This window comes from Chroicocephalus ridibundus, chromosome 6, assembly GCF_963924245.1.
Source record: "Chroicocephalus ridibundus chromosome 6, bChrRid1.1, whole genome shotgun sequence".
NCBI classification, from domain to species: Eukaryota; Metazoa; Chordata; class Aves; order Charadriiformes; family Laridae; genus Chroicocephalus; species Chroicocephalus ridibundus.
Genome location: NC_086289.1, coordinates 67,181,621 through 67,201,488, shown reverse-complemented (window position 1 = coordinate 67,201,488; position 19,868 = coordinate 67,181,621). Strand labels below are relative to the sequence as shown.

The following is a 19,868-nucleotide window of genomic DNA, read 5'->3' as shown; positions in this document are numbered from 1 at the left end:
CACTGAACTGAATGCGTGAGAAAGAACGGAGAGGAGAAACAGCCCAACTGTGCACTGTCTTGCACCTTTTGCATTTGGGAGTAAATGATTACTGCATAAGATTTAAAGCACTGGAGACTAAATTTCTCTGGTACTGTCAGATGGCTAGTGTTTAATTTAAGGGCGTAGGCACAGCAATGCCCTTCTGGACGTTGCAGGAGTTGACCCAGACTGAGATACCCCCACAGTGGAAATGCATGCCCAGGCACTGCTTGATTGCTGATAATGGACAGTGAGGTTTCTGTCTTTTATGTAGTTGATTTTAATATCCTGTATATTTATTTCTAGATACTGTTAGAAGTTGTGTAGCAAAGCTCTTCTTCAGCTGTCCCCTGAAGGGCCATTACTGCTTGTACAGTAAATCCAGCTTTACCCTCATCAGCCAGCAGCCTCCGCTGTGGATCCATATCATGTTCCTCTTTCAGCAGGTGTGTGCAATACAAATTAGTGGCACCTCTTTATTGTTAATGTTGTTTTAATGGTTAATCTCTTTAAATATGTTTCTAATCCACTGTGCTTTGTGACCCCTGTGATTTCTCAGAAAGTCTTTATAGTGGGTTGAAGTGATTTTGCAGTTTGTGTTTCTATTTCTATTAAATACAACAAGTTCAAACTGTCTGGAGAGATTACAAGGTCTGGGGATAAAAAAGTGGGACCAAGCCTTATTGTCCTCGTGCAGGCAAAACTTCCAGTAAGTCCCAGGTGCATTGCAGTGGATTTGCAGGGGAGCAGAATCAACCCCGAGGCTGCAGGTTGGAGGTCAGAGGCACAGCACACACCGGCAGTTTTTACTGCAGGAGTTTTGACTGAACAGGATTTGCAAATCTGAGCAGTGTTGTTCTCCTACCAACCCCAAAGCTATTTTCTCACATTTAATACTGTTTCCAAATACAGCCCAGTATTTGGACATGGGTGGGATTTCCTAATACGTTACAAATAGCATGAAATTGTAAGAGAAGACCCTACATTCACACTTCAAGATGAAACAGATGGTTTTTGTGTTAAAACAGTAAGGTTCAGTTTCTTAACCTATACAGAACTATTCACGCAGTTCATCCCACCCTAACGTTAGATATATAGAGGATTTATCTGAAATTTAAAACATGCGCAGCAAGTCATGCTGTGAATTTAACAGCTCTCAAATCACTCTTCCCTGTGTTTGCTTCTAGAAATAAATACAAAAAATGTTTTTCAAAGCCACAGGTCAGTTGGAGGTGGTCAGGGAAGGAGAGGACAGTAGCAGAGCAAAGGAAGCAAAGAAGTGCAGAGGCAGAAGCAGGAATGAGAAGACACGGTGAAAGGGGAAAATAAAGGAGATTAATTACTCTGTAAATGAAAATCTGAAGAAAGAAGTTGAATTTTAACAGGGCCTAGAGAGAATAAATGAATTATCTTACAAAGGTACCACTTTATTCCTGATGAGAGGAAAACAGATGTTGAAAAATATGGACAAAGGTACTAAAATGCACAAGAATGAGAAAGGAGGAGCAGAAGCAGAGGAGATGGGTGGCAGAGCTGGCACACCTCACTTGCTGCTGCGCAGCCGCCACCGGATTTTAATACACTGACCTCTGCTCTGCCTGTGGTTCATGGTTTGAATCAGTTGCAGTAACATTGCAATCCCCGATCCCACCTTTAATCCCTGGTGCCTCACCTTTTCCCGATACATTTTTCATTGAAAAAACCTCCCCCTTTAACCCCTTCCCAGATTACACTGAATTTGGCCCTGCCAGTTCCATCTTTTGTCGGGAGTATTGAGATCCACACAGTTCCCAGCTCGCAGGGGCAATATTGTTTTCCTTCCCCATCCCTCTGCACACCGGTCCCCATGGCTTTCCCTGCCCTGGGCTGGGTAATTGCATTTATCCCACTGAAGTTACTCTTTCCAAAGCTTTGGTTTTATTCCCTACGGTCTTGCTAGTTCGCTCCGGCTGTGCTAATGCTACCCCTGGCCCCAGCATAATTCCCCCATGCTGCCAGGGCCAGGCTTGAAGCAATGCAGTTTAGTTTGTGTCTTTGCAAATATGCTGTAAACACTGCACTTAATATGCTTTTTTTTATGGGGGGAAAAAAAAAATAAAATTCCTCTTGTGTTGCACCAAGTGTTTGAGCCTGCTGTGCATCACAATGGTGTTTAATGTCAGATAATTTATGTTTTTCTTTTGTTCAAAATCCTAAAGCTTTTAAATACTGGATATATAACTAGCATTAAATTAAATACAGGGTACTAAATTCAGCCCCTGGATAATGTTATTTAAGCCTATGAAATTGTACAAGAGATAAATTTGACATAGAATGTATTTATAGCGTGTTAATAATGAGTTAAATGAAAGGCTAGTGATAAAAACATAGTTTTCAGCAGATCCGTCATAGATTCACAGACAGACAAATAATATATGGCTTCTGAAGATTTCAGTATCAGTTATCGTATTTTTACGCCTTTTTTGCCAATCGCTCCATATTGTGCTTGACATTGCATTCTGCAAAAGTAAAAGCAAGAAGAGAGACTGATCCTTAACTTCATGACCCCGCTTTCCATTTAATTTTAAAAATATTAGGGAGTAGTTATATCATGTTTCTAAACCCTTGGATAGAAGTTGTGAAATGGCAAATTATTAGTGCAGGGCAGTAGGAAGAGAAGCGTATGTCTGTCAGCGGAGATCTGAGAAATTGTCTTACAGTTCAGCAGCTATTAACATAAGGAAAAAAATTAGAATAAAGGGTGAGGTTAGAGAGGTTATTTGATAGACAGGATGCTTCATTTCACAGATTCATGCATTAAAATCATCCTCTAATGGTATATGATTTATGGTTTAATTTCCTTAATCAGGTGGGACAGTGTCACACCGCTGTGGTGGCACCAGGGAGCACGGGGCTTCCTGACAAGTTCCTTTCTAACACCTTCCATAGAGTCGCTCATAAATTTGCCAAACATGAACTAATTGGGCTGCCATTTTCTCATGCCAGTGACTGCCTGGAGCTGACTGGTTCTCCCTTTTAATTTGGACAAAATGATTTGTCTGTTTCTGGCAGCTTAGCTGGAAAAAAGGCATTGCCTCAGCCACGATAAAATTCCTGGTTGAGTCTGACAGAAGCGTGTCTGTGTCAGTTGGATGCCAGACAGTGTGATTAGGATTGTTGGGTTGCCGTTTAGAAAGCGAAGAAGGAACATCCATCCAGGAAACCTACGTTAAAAGGACATTGTTCATATTGCGAAATCAAATACTTGAAATACGGAAAATCAGATTTGCTTGTGCACTCTTAATTTGGCTCCTGCATGCAAATGCATTTTTTAATGTCAAGATCATTTAGCAGATATAGTAGAGGCAGAAATGCTAAGCTCTCTCAGCCGCAGTAGTGATCTTGTAACGTTGACTTTTTGTGCAGTTTAAACAATGAAGAACTTGGTGCTGTTGAAAGACTAGAATAATTCAAGGCAGGGTAAGGTTGTGTCCTTGCTGTCCTTTGAAATAGGGAGCTTTGGAGGTGGGAGCACCTAACACAGGTTTCATCTTGTTTCGTGAATGTTCAGGGGCTGAAAAATTCCTGTACTCTGCCAGCAAAATCTGGGTTGAACTTGTTCTGTGGAGGGTTGGTTTTTTTTCCTGCGTTTCATCCCGCTGTCCATTCAGTGCAGTCACAGACTTTACACTGTTACTGCTCCCCGCACAAAGGCCGGGAGCTGCAGCCAGGTCCAAATAACCGTACACAAACCTGGAGCGGCGCTAAGCATCTCTTCACATTAACTGTACATGACCTGTCTTTTCCGAAAAGATGTGTGTCACCCAGATCCACACCTGGTTCACAGAGACCAGTGCTGCTCACATTGTGATAAACTAGCATTTCAATACAAAAATGACGGGCAAGTTGGTATGCCTGGTGGTAGTTGATAGATAATCTTTGGTGAGCCACAGACCTTTAGGCATGTAATGTACAATAAAAGAAAAAGCCCCAAAGTAAATTAAATATATGAGGATTTCTCTAATTGTGTGCATATTGATCCAACGTAGCTCCTTACAGAGAAATGAACTAATCCCTGGTCATTCGCACGGCTGTCCCACTGTAAAAACAAAATGCTCTTTTTTAATGGCCAAGTAAAAAATTCTTGAAATCCTGTTTTCAACGTTTTCTCCAGAGCTTGTTTGCAGAACCTTTGTCCATACAGAGTAATTCTGTGCAAGTCCTTAAGGCCCTGTGGGAGAAGACACAGCTCAAAGGGACGCACAGTTTTGAAACTGCCATGATCCAGTCTACATTTCCACACCAAAAGGTAAGCTTGGGTTTTTTCACTCAGAAAAAAAAAAAAAGTAGAAGAACTTTGCCCTGACTTTTAGAACAGCTGTACATAGACCTTTACAATAGCTACAGCAAGTCTTTTCCGTGCTCAAATTGTGAAAGACAGAACCCCTTTCCCTGCCCCTTCCCCTTCTTTCCCTTAGCTCTGGTGTCTTCCGAGCATTTGCACTTACTGGCATGCCAAGTCCTCTTCTCCTGGATGGCCATACAGCGATCCATAGTGTGTGCCTGACCTCCCTTTTATATGAAGTCCTCAGCTTGTGAGGTGGCTGGAAAACCTTCACCAGCCGTTATATTTTCAGCCTCCACAGTGGGTCCACAGTGTTGTTTTGTCCTGTGCTTTGAAAGGTCTCCAGGCTTGTTCACCACCCCCTCCTACATGCTTCATATGGATCGTTCCCAACGTGATGAAAACTAGTGATGCTACATATGGATTTTTTCCTGCTCACAGTTTCAAACTCTAGATTCAGATTAGCTGCCACTGTGGACTGCTTGGCAGCCACTTGGAAATTCACCTAGTTAAACACAGACTTGGATTTTATGGAAACGATCATTTGCACATGCACCATTAGTTACCCCCATCAGTTTAAAAGATTACTCTTTCAAAGCTGTTTACTGTCTCTGGGATTTCAGCGAATGCTATTTCAAAGCTATTAATCAGGCTTCTTGGAAAAGGACGCTGTAGGATTGTAAAACAAATATCTGTTTATTCCTGAACATCTCCATCCAGCTCAATTGGATGAAATGAATTGTCAAACATGATTTTAAAATACTCTCTCTCAGAACATTGTACGCATGGAGATGTCTGACTGAACAAGATTAATTTACTGGGGCTGATTTAAAAACAGGAGTTTTGTCAGAAACACCTCCTGAACCCTCAAGATAATGTTGCATTGAAGTGGGAACTCCTGCTGCAGCTTGTAAAAGGAGTAGGGGATCCCCACATCTGAGACTCACCTTATGGGCCAGTTTTACTTAGACACAGCGGAGCTCGCACTAAGTATTTTAGCTGCTATTGAAATCCCAGCCTGACTCATCCGAAGGCATTAGAACTGCTTTTCTGTTCAATACTGGCTTAACTTGAGTCCATGCCAAGATTTACTAGTCAAAAGTCGGAGCTGGTGGAGTGCAAAGGAGTTTGGGGTGAATAAAGAGCTTAGGGAAGAGCATGCCTTCGTGGGTAGGATTAGATGCAGTGCATCGTGCACACACAGTCTACAAAAGATGTCCCGCACCCTAGAAACGTGATTAGTCTCCAGCACATCAGTTGCATAATCCTACTACCGCTCAGATACTAGCGTTTGGCCTATTTTGGGAACTTTCATCACACCGTGACAGTAAGAGTATCTTTGAGTTCCCAAAATAGCAGAGCTGGAAAATGAGATACTGATCTTTGCTGATTTCATGAATTAAGCAGTGAATTGAAGTTTGGAAACTCCAGGAGCTGCAGATTGCCTAACAGCCTTCGGAGGCTGGAGACAGTCGGGCAGATGGAATACATCTGAAATGGTAAGAGACTGTAACGTTCAGTCTTGGTCTCCACAGTATGCTGCTGGATGTACTTTCTCCATTTTGGCTTTTCTTATTAATCCAGAACCTGAGGTTGTTTCTAGTGCAATTTCCGTTCAGTTTACTGAGAAAAGTCCCGTTGAATTTTCTGGGAGCGAGACCTAGGCCTACCATAAGGAAGGTTTCCTTTAGCTTTTACATTCCCAAAAAAATCTCGCCAGAGCATGCCTGGCATGACCTAATCCTTACTTTGCGTGACAGACTAAGCTTCTGCGGTCATCTGAAATTTTCATTTCAGTTCTTCCCATTGCTACTAGAAACTGATATATTGTGAATGATTTGACAAAATTATTGTAGTTGTTAATATTATTCCTGTATATTCCTGTACCAGTAGTGCAGGAAGCGAAATTATTTTGGGGGGTGGTTGTTTCAGTAAGCATAGCACTTTTGATTTAAAATATTTTGAAATCTGTTGATACAAATGCAGTGTGAGCATCTGTATTATATTTTATATTAAGTTTCATGCGTCGTGTGGCAGCAGTGTCTGAATGCTTTATCAGAACTGAGGAATTTCTATTCTGTGAGCATGTGGGGAAGGTCCGACCCCCAGCAGCCAGCAGGAACCACAGCGGAGTCCGTGCTGCAACGCGGCTCTGCAATCGCTCCACTTTTGCCCCGTGACCCTGTGGCTGATCCAGAGTTAAATTGATTTAGATTTTTTTTTTTTCAATATGTATTCTAAAGCATTTTGCAAACCTGGAGAAAAATCTGTTACATCAATGATTTATTCCAGTGTAAATTCTGAGAAATAGTTTGAGATTTACCTCACTGTAAGCGGTTTCTGAATTTGGCCCAGGATGCATGTGCAAGGAATTGCAGCGAATACCTGGCTTACAGAAAGCATGTCGTGTTTCACTGGGCAGCCTGTTCGTGCCACAAAAAATATTTATACAACACGGCTTAAGATGTGCCAGAAATAAAGCATTTCCAGATGTACATCCTTACAGATTTCCGTTTGGTTGCTTCATAGTTCTTTATCGAAGTACACGCAGGCCACATTACAAAAACTAAGCCGGTTTTGAGCTCGTTGCTGAATTCTTTGTGTTGACTCATGCTGTGTCAGAAGAGCGAGATGGTGACTACTTTACGAGCCCCATGTGATGCCTTAAGAGAGTCTTTTGTTGAGCAGCCTTGCAACAGAATAATTAACATTTTTAAGCCATTGTTAGTTCTGTTCTTCCCGTCCCTTTGTTTGCTATCTCAGTTTACGCAGCAGAAAGAAGTGCCACATTTTCACAATAGAGTCACTGAAGTTTTCAAGATGATGGGGCATGAAGATGAGATAAATCTCTCCTCTCCCATTAGGTTTTTTCCCCGTGCTTCCCGTCCTGAAATAAGTGGCTTATTGCAGATTATTTCAAGCGAACTAGAGTACAGAGTGGAAAAGAAAGATTGCTGCATTGATATTTCAGTGATATTTGTTCTCTTTCAGTCTAGAGTTGGCTCGTTGCAGCCACTAAAAGATTTTTCCCAGGAAGGAGAAGCTCCTAGGCTTTTTGTTCAGCGGGATCCACGTGCCCTTATGTCCTGCACAGACCCACTGAGAGCAGTACCATCATTATTTTGCCCTTTTTGTGTCCTCCCAGATGCCACAGCAGCAGGAGGACCAGGACACGTCAGGGCAGGGCACATCGCCGAACGTGCTCTGCTCTGCCATCCCTTGCTCGCAGGGACATCTGCCCCTCCATTGGGAGCCTGCAGCTGGGAGGACACCCCAGGAGGCTGTGGTCTGTCCCTCCTGAGGACTTGGCTCCCCTGCCCAGGGGAGATCTGCTCAGGATTCCACACAGTGCACAAAGTGTCTGAAGGGAGGCAGAGAGCCTCAGACCATCAGATCCACTAGCCACGGGCCGGTGGGAGAAACATGGAGAGAAGCTGCGCAGCGCTTCTGCTACACAGCACAGCAGCCAGCTGAATTCCTCAAATGCATAGAATTCCTCTTTGGAGGAAAATGAGAACTTCAGCAATGTATAAAGAGCTGTTACAGAGCAAAATAACCAAGTTTTACTCATGATCCCCAGTATAAACCAGTTTGAGCGTGCTGCGGCAGGGCAGCCCAGTCGTCAACTGCGCAGAGGTATGGACACGGCCCTGACCCCGGGGAACGGGCACAGGAGGCGTAAGGAATTGCACAGCCAAGCGTTACGAGGGAGCCCACTGAGGCAGGCAGGGGGAGCAGGGACCTCCCAGCTGCAGCCTGGCCGTGTGTCTCCCACGTGAGGAAGGAGGGAAGAGCCGGGCTGTGGGGCTGCTGCCTGCAGCACCCTCTTGCAAGCAAAGCCAATGCGTGTCCAAGAACTTCAGCATTGTCTTCCTGTGTCTCTGTGTGTTCCTGCTGGAAAGGGAAGAAAACCTTTGCTGTTTGGAGCTCCTCAGGTCATGAGTCATGCTCCCCGTTCTGCCTTGCCGTCCTTCTTTCAGACAGCCTAAAATCCATCAGGAGGTGGCCTCCGGCATGGAGAGGGTGGGGGTACCGAGAGCTAGGTTCATAGAATCACAGGATGGTTTGGGTTGGAAGGGACCTTAAAGACCACCCTGTTCCACCCCCCTGCCCTGGGCAGGGACACCTCCCACCAGACCAGGTTGCTCAAAGCCCCATCCAGCCTGGCCTTTAAAACTCTATGTTTGGCTCAGCTGAGCTTGTTATCCAGGGCGATGGCTGGAGGTCTGAAGTGGTCTCAGGTGTTTTCATTCTTGTGAAAACAGCATTTTCCTGGCCTTTTTCTGGGTTGAAAGAGGCTGGGGAGGAGGAATGCTGTGCTGCCGGGTCTCCCTGAGCCAGCCAGCCTCCTGCTCCCTCTCCTTTGCTAAAGCTTGTCTGAAACAGCCTGAATCAGACAACTCCATCCTTTGCATCAGCCCTGTTCAGTGCATTGAACTAATGTCCCTGGCAACGGATGGTATTTTCCCCACTGACTGCATAAATCCGTGTTTTCTTTGGGCTGCTGCACGCAACATTGTAGATCCGTGGAGACCCCACGCAAATAAATAGGAGTGTTTTCTGAGCAGTCCTGGCAATTCCCTTTGTGTTTGCACCAAGTAACTTGGTTGCTGTTATTTTACACCAGTATTTGTTTAATTAGGAGATCACTATTCGTTTTAAAATTAAATAGCAGGGTTTAAAACACGCTGAATTATACAGTATTATTAATTGCCTAAAAAATAGTACCCTCTGGCTTTTCTTGTACTTGAAGCTGCAAGTATACTTTCTGTAGGTTTCTTTGATCGAGTCAGACATTCAGTTTACTTTGCAGGTGCCTAATCCTTACTTCCCTGGCTTGTCACTGGCAGAATAATGTCATGTTTACCTGGGTGTGTTTTGTGTGAGATAAATTATCCCTGTTGTCACTAAGTTTTTGGAAATGTTCATGTTAACTTTCACATTAAACATTTGTGTTTGTTCTTCACGCAGGCAGCTGGGTTCAGAGCCTCTATTCTTTTAAAAAAAAAAAGTAATAAATAAAGTGGTCGCCAGCTACTAGCCCTTGCTCTGATGGGCGGATCTGGGTAGACAGGAGGAAGTCCCCAGCCCTGTTAGCAGAGCCCACTACCTTCTGGATCATTAAAAAAAATTCTGAGAGAGGACTGGAGGTAGTCAAGGTGGTTCAGCTGGTGGGAGAGGTGCTGGGCAGGACTGCTGAGCGCACTGCTGCGGCTGGCAGCAGTGTTGAAGAGGCAAAAAAAAACCCCAAACCAACCCAGACCAATCTTCTGCCTCCTACAGACTTGTTATTTATTTTTTTATATATATATTTATAAAAGCTGCTATCGATGATAGAGGGAGAGATACATCCTGCTTAGCACATTTGCCCTGGTAGGTAGTTTGCCCCCAGGAGACAAATGGAAGAGGACGCTTGTTGGCGCCCATTGCGTATCTCTCTGTGATTTCGGGTTACGAGCTGTTAACCATGCAATGGTTCACCTCGTGAGTGAGTTTGTTTTTTCTCGTTATTGGCCTAGGACCTGGACCATGTGCAGATGCACCTGGAAGAAGTGAGGTTCTTTGATTTATTCGGCTACAGCGAGGAAGCTGGAACTTGGCAGTGCTTCATGTGCAATAACCCTGAAAAGGCAACAGGTAAGTGGCCTGCCTTCATCGCTGGGGCTGTGTGTGCTGGGTGGAGGATGGAGCCAAGCTCACTGTGTCTCTGGTGGTGGTGGCAGAGGTTGAGGAAAAGGGAAAGCAAACCATCCAGCATAGCACAGGCAGTGTCTATTTTAACTGGAATTCTCCATTAAGCTCCTCTCGTCTCAGCATCTCTGGTGAGATGTAGTATCAAGCACAAACCTTATTTGGTGTATGCTTAGATGGATGCAATCCAAAATTAATGCAGACACATAAATCTGCATGACTGCTAAGCCCTGGGGAGTGGGAGGGATCTGCACCCATCCTGCAGTGTCCAGATAAAGGAGTTTCATCTGCTGGACCATGTCCCAGGTCCTCTGGAGACTGCACAGGTGCCACATGTCAGGCAACATTGGCATAGATCCTACACCCGATTAATGTCGTCTTCGTTCTCAGAATTATTTACTTTAATATAATTGAATCCATAGTATGCAACTTCTTAGGAACAAGGCAATGCCTAACAACAGCCATAATACTTCAACTATATTAGAAAATAGGGTGAGTGAAAAATACCCTTTTTCCCATGTAAAAGATCCTGGTGACCATTTTTTTGAAGCTTTCTGATAGTCATGTGTTTTAGATCAGTGCACTGAAATTTAGAGGAATGGCCTTTTTCTTAGATGTTTTTTGCCACTCTGTAAAAGTCTGCACAATTTTGGACAAGAATTTTGAATATTTTGGCCAAGCCTTTGAATAATTGGCTGTTTCTGCTATTTATTTTAACAGCTAGCATCTCTTTATATTTCATCAACCCTGAATTTAGTAAGTTTTGCAAGAGTGGCACAGCCTCTGCTGCAGGCCGTGCTGCCCGTGCTCATTTCATGGGTGTTTAACCATATTTCTCCTCCCCCAACCCTCATGGGACTCAACGACTACAAAAGAAATCACACTTAGACGTGAAATTTCATCTCAGTACCATGAACAACCAGTACCATGGACAAACCATGCTGTGGTTTGTCCATCACATCAGTGATAGACATACGTCAGGCTACAAGGAAAAGGAGTCTGTTTTGCTTAAAATTTCAAAGCTTGATGAAATAGCTTTGTTTTGAATTTTCAAACACATTTAACTAGTCCAAAAAGTGGAGTGATTGTAGCAAGCTATTGATGATGATGTTGTCTTAGAGCCAACAGACCAGATGAAGGTGGAAAGGGCAATCCTTGGGGGTGACATGGGGCACCATTTCCTTGGTGATGCCATGGGTTTTGCTGATGGCACTAGTCTGGAGACATCAAAAGACAGCTGACACCTTGCTTCCCTGTTGCTCTCCTGCCAGAGTGCCATGTCCTCTAAGGAGAGGTCTAGGAAGGGCTGGAAAGCAGGACGTGGTGTGGGGAGGTCCATGTGGCACAGCACCATGGGCTCTGCCGCCAGGTGCGCGGTGTTGGGTCTGGGACCCAGACCCCGCCAGGACTATCACTATAGAGCTGGTGTTTTCAAATGGGTCTGAAAGGAAGGTAAAAGGCAATAAAAGACTGCGACAGCAGGCAGCAGTTCCCCGTGAGCACTTCAGTGCTCTCGGGTTAGTACAGCAAGGGCTTGTGAAAGTGGGGACTGTCTCGGTACCACTGACAAGGGGCTCTTGAGTCTGTTTGCAGAGCACTTGAGCCGACATCTCAAGTAGGGTAAACTGTGTACCCTGCCTGACGCCAACGGTCCTCGGGAAGTGGGAGCAAAACGCCTGCGGGAAGGCCTGCGGTGGGGGCTGGCACACTGCCTCTCGCTCATTCATTGTCGTTTCAGCCTGGTGAAAAATCCTATCGCAGCGTTGTAGGTTGTAGATTTGGTGTCGCAATATCCCACAGAGACGAGGGGGAAGGTCACATCTCTTCTAAGGGTTCACCATTTCCCCCAGCTGCTGTGAAAAGGCTGCAGTGAAATGCACGTGCTGATCCCACTTCCCTGGGTGTCTAAGTGCGGTTCTCCATTTACACACTGGGGTCAGCAGGAGGGATTAATGCATTTGAAGCTCTGCCCTCCAGACTGAAGGGTTTCCACCCGTCAGTGCAGCAGTTCTGTCCTTCCCAAGTAGTGCCAAAATCCGCTCTGCATGGAGCACTTAGCCAGCCGGGTAAGGGGGCGCTGCCCTCATCACCCTTGAACTGCAGAGGGGGGACAGGAGCTTCCCCAGCAGCCCCAGGCACAAATTGGACTTTCATTCCTATATGCTGTTACTTATGAATTATACTGCCTCTTCTAGGGGTGGAAAAACAAAGAATTTGTTTTTAGTTACCTTTTATATAGCTTGTATCTGTATGATGTCAACTAAAGCCCAATGGAAAAAAAATGCAAATATAGCATGAAGGCGCTAAGTGAAATGCTACCTTCTCGGCAGATGCAATAACTAGAGAGCTTGCTTTCTTTTTCTCGAGTACCATGAGTACTTGAGAGCACGGAGGGTGCCTGGATATGACAAGAGGAAATGGCCTCAAGTTGCTTAAGTTTAGATTGGATATAAGGAAAAATTTCTTCACCGAAAGGGTTGTCAAGCATTGGAACAGGCTGCCCAGGGAAGTGGTAGAGTCGCCATCCCTGGAGGTGTTTAAAAGAGGGGTAGATGTGGTGCTGAGGGACATGGTTTAGTGATAACTTAGCAGTGTTAGGTTAATGGTTGGACTTTATGATCTTGAAGGTCTCTTCCAACCAAAATGATTCTATGATCCTACGACATTTGGAAGGAGCACTGCAGGCACTGAGGGTGGTGCCTGGCGTTTGCAGGGTTATCACTGCCCACAGGTCCACCTCCCTCTCCCCCATCCAGCCTGTCCTCCTCCCTGCCCAGCCACCGGGCTGTCTCTGCGGCCATAGCCCAGGAGAGGTGGGAGAAGACTTGATTAAATGTTAGCATCTATGAAATCCCCATTTCCCCTTTGTTTTAGAGCCAGGGCTGAGAGTTCAGGGGTACCTTTGAGGATAGTCAGGAAAAGGAGGAGCAGGGCAAAGAATTTTTTTGTCCTTTCTATGAGCAATTACTCTCTTTGTCTCAGTTTAAAGAAATTTTTGTAAGAAAGGCACATTGTGAATATCATGATTTGCTTCTCAGCTCTAAAAGCCTTTAGAAGATCAAGAAAATAAAGTATTGAATGGGTCATATGAGAACTCAGATGTAGGAAAGGAACGTGGAAGACAGTGCTCAAGGGAACAAAAATCTGCAGGTGAATGACAAATTCACCTTAGTATTGGTGATGTAGAGCTGCGGCAGCTGGGAAAAGTCATACCAGAGTGGGAGACACTCCAAGGTCTTTTGGGTTTATAAGATCTGACACAAGAAAGAGGATTCAGAGGTCTCCTTGAATTGGTAAGAAATGTAAAGGCTGTAAAACGTCTTTTATTTTCATTCCACAGTGGGACAGACCCGTTGGAATCTCAAATACTTTTGAAAGACAAGAAAGTAATTTCTTCCTCTCAGCGATGCTGTTTAGCAACCAAATTCTTCCTAAAGAAGGAATTCAGAGGCAAATTCTTTTTCTATTATTGTCTTTTGGTTTTTGTTAATGTTGGGTTTTGTTGCATTTTTTGGATGTCGTGTTGCAAGATGCCATTTATCCAGACTTAGGAAAGCATTATGCCTTAAAGCCTCGATCTTGCCTTAGGATGCCAAATCAATTATGGGGTTTTTTTCGGATGTAGCTGGGAGGATATTTGGAGCTGGACTGCACTTGAAGGCTGAGTTTGTGAGGAAAGAAGCAATTATGCTTAAGCAATGAGGTGGATCTACCCAAAGTGGCAATTAACCCAGCGAAAGTTTGAATATTTCTCATGCATTCTTCTCATTGCAAAGCACTTCTTATACGACCACACTTTTCCAGAAGCGCTGTTAAATCATCACAAATTGTTTTTTCCTGCCACCCCTGAGCCAAGGGGGAAGAGCATTCCCGCAAATCCTGCTCATCTCCTCAGATACACGTGTGTGCCCTGACTGCGCACCTGGTCTCAGAGCTAGGAAAACCAGGTTACACTGTTATTTTTTCTTAGATGAAAAAGCATTCAAGCACAGACACAAGGCATTTGAAATTTGGGTAAATGCAGTGTGAGCCTCTTGTTAGGAAAAGCTGGCTTTAAAAGGCTCATTTCAACATAACCTCCTGTATTGACAGTTGGCTTCACAAGCTCTTGCACAAAAAAATTCAGTAAAACCACTTGATAGCCGGAGAGGGAATTGCAGTACATTCCCTACTCTGGAAGCTTACAAAGAAATTGCAGTAATCCCTGTGGGCTGCAGAGGAGACATTGTGCCCGTGGGCAATGATTCGGGTAAAACTGAGGGGTTTTTTATGAATTCCTCTTTAAAAAAGCAATTCACTCAGAATAGCCTACACCATATTAACTCCTGAATACATTTATCTTTAGCTAGCAGTGGTGATTATCTAGTGAACTGAAATATCCCAGCTATAATACTTGCTTGAAAATTATAAAAAGTGGCATTCAGTAATGTGTCCTTTCCAGGTTTTCAACAAAACCAAATATGATGATTAATGAGAGAGAGTGAATCCATATCCCCTAAATTGCGTTTATCTTTGTCTGCTTGCCACCCACACATTCCATTCTTTCAAGTTAAGAGGAGTTTATTATCATTGAGATCATTCATGATTGGACTGAATTTTTGTGGATGATTTTATGTTTCATCAAATGCAAGATTTAATGCTTTGGTTTTTATCCGTCTTGAGTTCATCTTGGAAGAGTTTGGAAGATTTTTTTACTTTTTATTCAGTACCCAAGCTACTTAAAGCTTGATGCATTGTAGGTCTGCAAAGAAAGCAAGATACAATTAATAGAAAATAATTCCAAAGGACACTCACATCAACGGGTACTGTTCAGCGTTAAATTGACTTTGGAGTTAGGATCTCTATATTGAGATGGTTTAAGAAGCAATGGGTATTATAGTAAATATTTTTTCATTTTGAGTTTGGACAATATTTGTAGCTTTATTGGTGTTCTGCAGGAAAAAAAAGGAATGACAAATATATAGCAAATATACACTTTTTAATCCCTTAACTCCATTTTTCCGAGTTTAAGATCTTGTCATACATGCCAGCATACCACCACAGTGTGATTTCAAACCCAGAGATTATGTGATCATCTAGTTTCACCTTCTATAAAACAATACTCAAAGAATCTAATCCAGTAATGCTTATATCAAAGAAATGTTTTCTCTTTGATCTGTGTTACTTTTGCATATTTTTCTAAAGATGTCTAAACCTGATTTTTAAAAGGCAAGCGAAGGAGAACCCATGACATGCCTAAATTGTTGCTTAGATAATGTAACTACACTGGTAAAATGGGAGGTTATCTCTAAACACCACATCACATTATGCCCTTCCCTGCTATCCAGAAAATCTCTATTTGTAGACTTTGTAATGTCACATCTTGATTTTTGGTTGGGTGAATTAAAGAGAATGCACTTCATTAGTTTCTTGTCATATGAATAATCATATGAAAGATCAATCTTAACTCATTCTTGTATCACTTTTCTGAGGTTTTTTGATTTGTCCTCATTCATGCAATGTGAAGAAATCAAAATTAGACACAATTTTCCAATAATTAAGATGCATATAAGGAATGTGCACACTCCAGTTGGCAGTTGAATGCATCTTTAAACAACCTAACTGTAGTGCAGATGCTTCTTTCGTTGTTTCCATTGCTCTGCCATGGAAAGAAGCGGGATCACCAGCTACTGCATTTGGTTTTGGGAGGAGTTCAGACAGAAGAGTAAAGCTCTGCGTTTCTGAGGCAGTACGGATTTACTCATGATGTCCCTTGCTAACAGAGCTCCATGCACTTACTCCTGCTCTGCAAGCAGCAGGTATTGAATGGCTACAGTGGTGATCACGTAAAATCCCAATAGGAGTTGGGAGAGGCTCCACCAAGACATCTGGGGGCTGAAGCTCTTGCCCTGTGAGGAGGGATAGGGACAAGGGCTGGTGCAGGCAGAGCTGGAGGGGGACTTCATTGTAGTCTGTCCATTACTACAAGGAGGTCATCAAGAAGATAGAGCCAGGCTCTTTTCTGTGTTGTGTGGTGGGGAGACCAAGAGACAACAGGCATAAATTGCAACAGGAGAGGTTCAGATTGCCTACGAGGGAAAACTTCCCCACCATGAGGACATCAAACATTGGAACAGCTTGTCTAGAGATGTTGTTGAGATTTGCAAGTCCCAGATGGATAAATCTATGAGCAACCTAGTGTGACCCCATAGGTGACCTTGCTTTGAGTGGGAGGTTGGATAAGAGACCCCTTGAGCTCTCTTCCAGCTGAATTATTCTGTGAAGTTAACCGCAATGAAAATAAGCAAAAGGACTTAGAAAAATATTGGAAAAGAGCTTCATTCTTATCTTTCATGGATCTTTTTCTTCTAAGCAGACCCTCAGACATACTGGCATCAGATTCATTACGACAACTTTGGAAGCTGACATCAGAATTCCCCATGGGATTCTTTGTGGACGTACACGAGAAGTGCTCTGTTAGCTTTGCTTCTAGCCACTGGGTAATTAAAGAGATATCAGCATTTCTCTAGTAAATCCAGTTTTTGAAAAATTTTGGCCATAAAAATCCACTTTACGCCAAAATTGCACATTCTTTTCCTATGATGCATTCCTGTCCACCAACCATCTCGGTATCTTCTGGTCTCCGAACGTTTTACACCTCTTTAGTTTGGGTGAAAGCATGTTCCTACTGCGCTGGAATCAGTATCGAAGCCATTCCCATGGGACCAGGAGCCAGGTAGATGCACAAGATCCAACCACTGAGCAATTGTCTTTTCATATCAAGTCCTTCATTTGCTGTATCTAGATGTTTATACAGTTGCCATCGTGCTCTGAAAGTTACTGTGCACATTATTAATTCTTTACAGTTAACACATAGGAGTAAAAAATCTCTTCCTGTCCTATCTTTGTCATTTTTTTATTAAAGTGAAGTTCTCTCCTCTTTTTTTCATGCATGCTCCAGGAAAGCTTGCTACTTGGTGCTGCTGGTTTGTTTCTCAGGCTCACAGCTTTTTGCTGTCTGTCTCTCACTGGGTAGACTTTGTCATAGCAGTTCTGACGTTTTGTCCTGGGAGATGATACAGAGCCAGCCCTGTCATTACCACCCACAGGCTACCAAGATGGTAATTTCCTGACACCAAACTGCATATTCTCACGGTGACAAAACATCCTCCACCAAGAGAGTGCACATGTGAATGGTAAAGGATGAGAATGACAGGGATATTACCCCATACATCATTAAGTTAGAAATTTGGTGAGGCATTTGCACAATAAGCAAAATATCAGCTTAAATGCTGTTTAAAACTAATTATAAAAATTTAAAACTATTTATCTGTATTCACAAATCATACAAATTATAATGCTGATTGTATAAAAGGGGAGCAAAGTCAACAGAAGATGAAGTGGCTGATAGGAGAGCATGAGGACTCATACTCAGCCCTGCTAGACAGCTGCTGGCCTGATGGGTCTGTCCTTTTGCTCAGCTCCCGGAGAGGAATGACCCTTAAGGATGACCATTGTGGGTATCCCAGCAAATCTCAGCTGCAGAAATGCCAGATAGTACCCGATGCAGTCTCAGAAAGCTGTTTAGAAAGAAATACAGCCCTTCTGTTTCCGCTATGTGTTTCCCTCGCAAAGCCACTGTCAGCAGATGGTGTCCCTTCTAAAGGACACCGGTGCAGCTGCAGGCAGAAATGACCACATGGTCCTGCTTGGGTGCAAACGCTATGGCTCACCTCGAGTGTGATGGTCCATGGACCCAGTTTGTTTGCAGAAACAAATTTATCTAAAAAAAAACACAACAACAAACCACCCCAGCTTTTTCCCTGCTCAAAACAGATTATTTTCTCTGGTATTTTTTTGTTCAGTGGCATTTGGTGATACCTTGTCTGCACCTTGTTGCCTGTGTGAGCTGGATGTCGGATGCTTTCTGCTCTGTTTGACCAGGGTTAGTTGTTATTAGGGAGCTTTGCCACAGGATGCTCTTTCTCTTGTTTAGAAAATGGGTAGTGTGCCTATGCAGGACTTTTTTGCCATCGATTCATCAGCAGGTGATGATCAGTAGGTGTTTTATATGAGTGTAAATTCAGCATAGACTGCAAGGCACAGGGCTTCTTCCTAAAGACATCAGTGCTTCAGAAACCCACATCAGGGAGGCAGAGGGATGTGTGGAGTGTGGGCTGTCCCATTTTGGTTTTCCCTGCCATAGAGTTGGGAGATTGCCCAGGGCCTCTTCCATCCCCCTCTGCCCAGCCTGTTCAGCAGAGGGTTTAAAAAGCTCCACCCCAGATGTAACATCCAGCCCCAGATCCCATTCCTGTGCACGTCCCTGACAGCCAGCCGGGCTGTGGAGGCAGGACAGAGCTATCGCGGAAGCACCACGTCACTGCACATCACAACGTCCTCATGGCCAAGGAAAACTTTAAATCCTCTCAGCTTTGCCTTTTCTTGGTCCCATCTCTGGGATTTTCACATAAACTGAATATTTATTTGAAAACAGCCCCCGCCCTGGCCACGCTTCTCTGAAGGGCTGGGGAGAAGAGATTGACAGTTGAGCAAATCTCTAAAACAATGAAAATGTCTATCTGTAGTAGTTCTGGAAACAATATTTAATGCAATTGCAAAGTTTTTATTAAGGGGCATATTGTAAAGTGATGCTCTGTCCTGCTAAAGAGCCTGTTGAGAAATGGGTGCAGGCCCAAACCAGCTTCTCCGTAAATTTGTGCCAATTTGCAGTGACAAAAATTACACAGGGAGAAAGCAAGCCTCTGTTTTACTTTGTGCCGTGTCAGGTTGGGTGGTGTAACGCATCGGTGCTGGCATGCAGACATACAAGGAAGAGCTGCTGCGTGGAGCGAGGGATGCAGCGGGCTGCGAGGAGCAGAGCGCGACCTTGGTTTTACCATGGAAATCACAGCTGCAGCTCGGAGCTGAAACTTGGCCACCCCCCTTTTCATTCAGTCCATCTCCTTCCAAAAACTCCCTATCTACAGAGACAGAAATATTTATCGCCTTTCTTGAGGAAATTGAAATAGTACACATTGAAGACCCCCAAAGCCTGCCTCTCTGCCAATATAAACAACGCTGGGGAAAAAATACATTCTTTGTCTAAATCTGATGCACTGTATTTGCATTGTTTATTTTTCCCCTACCAGACAGGAGGTAGTGAAGAGAGGCATGTGCCCAAAAAGCTATAAAGCCTTTGAAACCCCAGGTGCTACCTTTGGTGGTTGCACTTGGCCGCCCCGCTCACCTCGCATCCTCAGCATCTCACCAACTACTGCGTTTGGGGCTCTGAAAGGCTCAGGCATAGACGACAGCAAACGCTTTCAAGCAAAAGCATTACTGGATAAACTTTCATGCTAAGGTATGCAAGTCTGGCCAGCCAGAGGATAACTGACCATCCGACAGATGCTGGGAAGGGCTCCAAATCAAACATCACATCAACAAACATCCATTCTCAGGCTGCTTACGCCTTGGACTGCTCTTCAGCCTATCTAATCTGTCACGTCCTGTCTATCAGTGTGAAAATAGAAGAGAAAGGAAAAAGAAACCCAGCTGTGGTACTAGAGAATTTTTAAACTGTTTGCTCCTTATGTGAAGGGTAGTGGCTTGGGTTGCTCTGCAGTCATGGGCTAAAGCCCCTGGTGATCCCCTTGGTTGGCGGGCTTTTCTTGTGCTGGAAAATTCCTTTCTGCATGTAAGGTTTGGGAACGCTCTTTCAGCTCCCAAAACCTTGCACCCTTCCAGTGAAAATAAATGCCAGGGAATACTGACCACAGGTGAGCATCAAGGTCACAGGGCTGGCAGTAGAGATGGCCACAACCTTATAACCACGCTGTAAATGGAAGTGCGA

The 19,868-nt window shown here is 44.0% G+C and overlaps 1 protein-coding gene across 7 annotated transcripts in view; it reads left to right on the top strand.

Annotated features, from left to right (window-relative positions):
- Positions 1 to 19,868, top strand: part of VEPH1 (ventricular zone expressed PH domain containing 1) — a 103,283-nt gene that overhangs the window by 64,249 nt on the left and 19,166 nt on the right. For 5 of the 7 annotated variants that reach the window (XM_063338952.1, XM_063338949.1, XM_063338951.1 and 2 more), the window contains exons 11-13: positions 328 to 467; positions 4,175 to 4,309; positions 9,865 to 9,982. In XM_063338952.1, the coding sequence (XP_063195022.1) occupies positions 328 to 467; positions 4,175 to 4,309; positions 9,865 to 9,982 (393 nt within the window). Of the gene's footprint in view, positions 1 to 327; positions 468 to 4,174; positions 4,310 to 9,864; positions 9,983 to 19,868 lie in introns of those variants that run through there. The other 2 variants (XM_063338954.1, XM_063338953.1) reach the window with 2 other exon arrangements.